At 37.1% G+C, this 1,919-nt stretch overlaps 1 protein-coding gene across 1 annotated transcript; it reads right to left on the bottom strand.

Moving 5' to 3' along the window:
• Nucleotides 1–294: 294 nt before the first annotated feature.
• Nucleotides 295–1,919, bottom strand: LOC104085562 (uncharacterized). Its single transcript, XM_009589626.4, has one exon. It carries the CDS (start codon nt 1,579–1,581, stop codon nt 424–426), a length of 1,158 nt encoding a protein of 385 aa, XP_009587921.1. The 5' UTR covers nt 1,582–1,919; the 3' UTR covers nt 295–423.

Genomic DNA, 1,919 nt, shown 5'->3' with positions numbered 1-1,919 from the left:
AGGTGACTTTTGTGATAGATAGAGCAAAGTAAAATGATTTTTGTGTAACAAAAGAAAGAAAAATGACTTTTGGGTAATGAACACAAAGTTGAATGACTTTTACATAAGTTAAAAAAAAATGACTTTTGGGTAATAAACACAAAGCTAAATGACCACCCATGAAATTTACCGTGACAGTTTACTTAGTGCCCGTCCTATTCATCCTTTCTACAAAATTTAATTATATTCAGTTTAATCATAACTTGGGAAAAACAAAGAGAGAAAAAATATCAAACATAGAAACTGTAAAGAAGATGGAGAAACATGTCCGACATGAAGTGATAGACATATAAGAGTTGAAAGAAATTAATTAGGTAATACTCCAAAAAGAAATAACATAAGACCAAAGCATTTAATTTGCAGAAAACATGAAGATAAATGCAGTTAGTAGTAGTCGTATCTTCGTGATGGCCCATCGACCAAGTCGAGCATAACCTGTCTTGATCTTGCCGCAATCTGAGCTTCAATTTGAGCTGCAATTAGCTGCTTATGAGCATCATTAGCTGAATTTATCATCTCAACTGCTGAATTTGGATTTGGATTTTGACGTTGTTGTGATCTCGGTAAAACATCATCTTCACGACTTGCACAATGCAAGTGCGTCCCGAAATCACATTCAGCGCAATAGTACAACCAATCGTCTTTGTTCATTATTGCATTGCAGATATCACAAGCAAATACGGTCTCTTTATCTTCGTATGGAGAACCATAGAACAGCTCCAACTCATGTGGGTGTTTGTCAACATGTATTGACCTTGGAATTTGGATTTCCTCTTCCTCTTCCTCTTCCTCTTCCTCTTTGTCGCTGTCTTCCTCTTCTTCTTCTTCAGGTTCCACTTCCTCCTCTTCTTCTTCCTCTTCCTCTTCCACTTCTTCTTCTTCTTCATATGCTTCCTCTTCCTCTTCCTGATTGGTTTCTTGTATCTTGATTGGTGCTTCCTTTGGTTTCATGATTATTACTGGATTTACTTCTGGTTTGTTGGGTACTGGCCGTTCTCGTTCTTGTTGGCTGACAGGTTTGGAATTTCCACATTCGAGATGTGTTCCAAAATCACATTCAGCACAATAATACAACCAGTAATTAAGATCTGCATTGTCGTGACAGAGATCACAAACAAAAACAGTGCTCTCATCTTCCTCATCATCATCAAAAGGTGAATAAAATATGAGCTCAAGTTCATGACGGTGCTGGGGAAGTAATACAGTTTGAGGCAAAAGTGCACAACGCAAGTGGATATCAAATTCACAAGGGGCACAACTAAAACTATAGCCATTGCCATTAGAGCCACAAGCCTTGCAAGTATACGACCGATTCGTGTAAGTAGGAACTGGGAGAAGGGTCAAGCGGTGGTAAGAATGAGATGAATGATCGAGAAAACGAGGAGCATTTAAGCAGTTTTCATGGAGAAAATATTTGCAGCTAATGCAGCCATATAAATTAGGCTTGTTATTATTGTTTGATTTTTCACAAGCATTGCAACTGAGAGTTTCAGCTTCTGTTGAATTCACGAGTTTCAAGATGTGAGGGTGGCTCTTTGACATGTAGCATCTCTCCGTTTCTCTCTTCCCATTTTCCTTATAATTAACTTCGTTGGTAATCAATAAGAAGGTATACAATGGAAATATATACTCCCTCCATTTCAATTTATGTGAACCTGTTTGACTAGACACGGAGTTTAAGAAAAAATGAAGACTTTTGAAATTTGTGGTCCTAAACAAGTCAAAAAGAGACCCGGAGTATTTGTGTGGTTATAAAAGCTTCTCATTAATGGTAGAATTGTAAGTTTAAACTAAATTGTTACCAAATTTAGAAAGGGGTCATTCTTTTTGGAACGGACCAAAAAGAAAATAGGTTCACATAAACTGGAACAGATGGATTT

Source organism: Nicotiana tomentosiformis, chromosome 1 (genome assembly GCF_000390325.3).
Source record: "Nicotiana tomentosiformis chromosome 1, ASM39032v3, whole genome shotgun sequence".
Lineage (NCBI taxonomy): Eukaryota > Viridiplantae > Streptophyta > Magnoliopsida > Solanales > Solanaceae > Nicotiana > Nicotiana tomentosiformis.
This window is presented reverse-complemented; position numbering and strand designations above follow the sequence as displayed.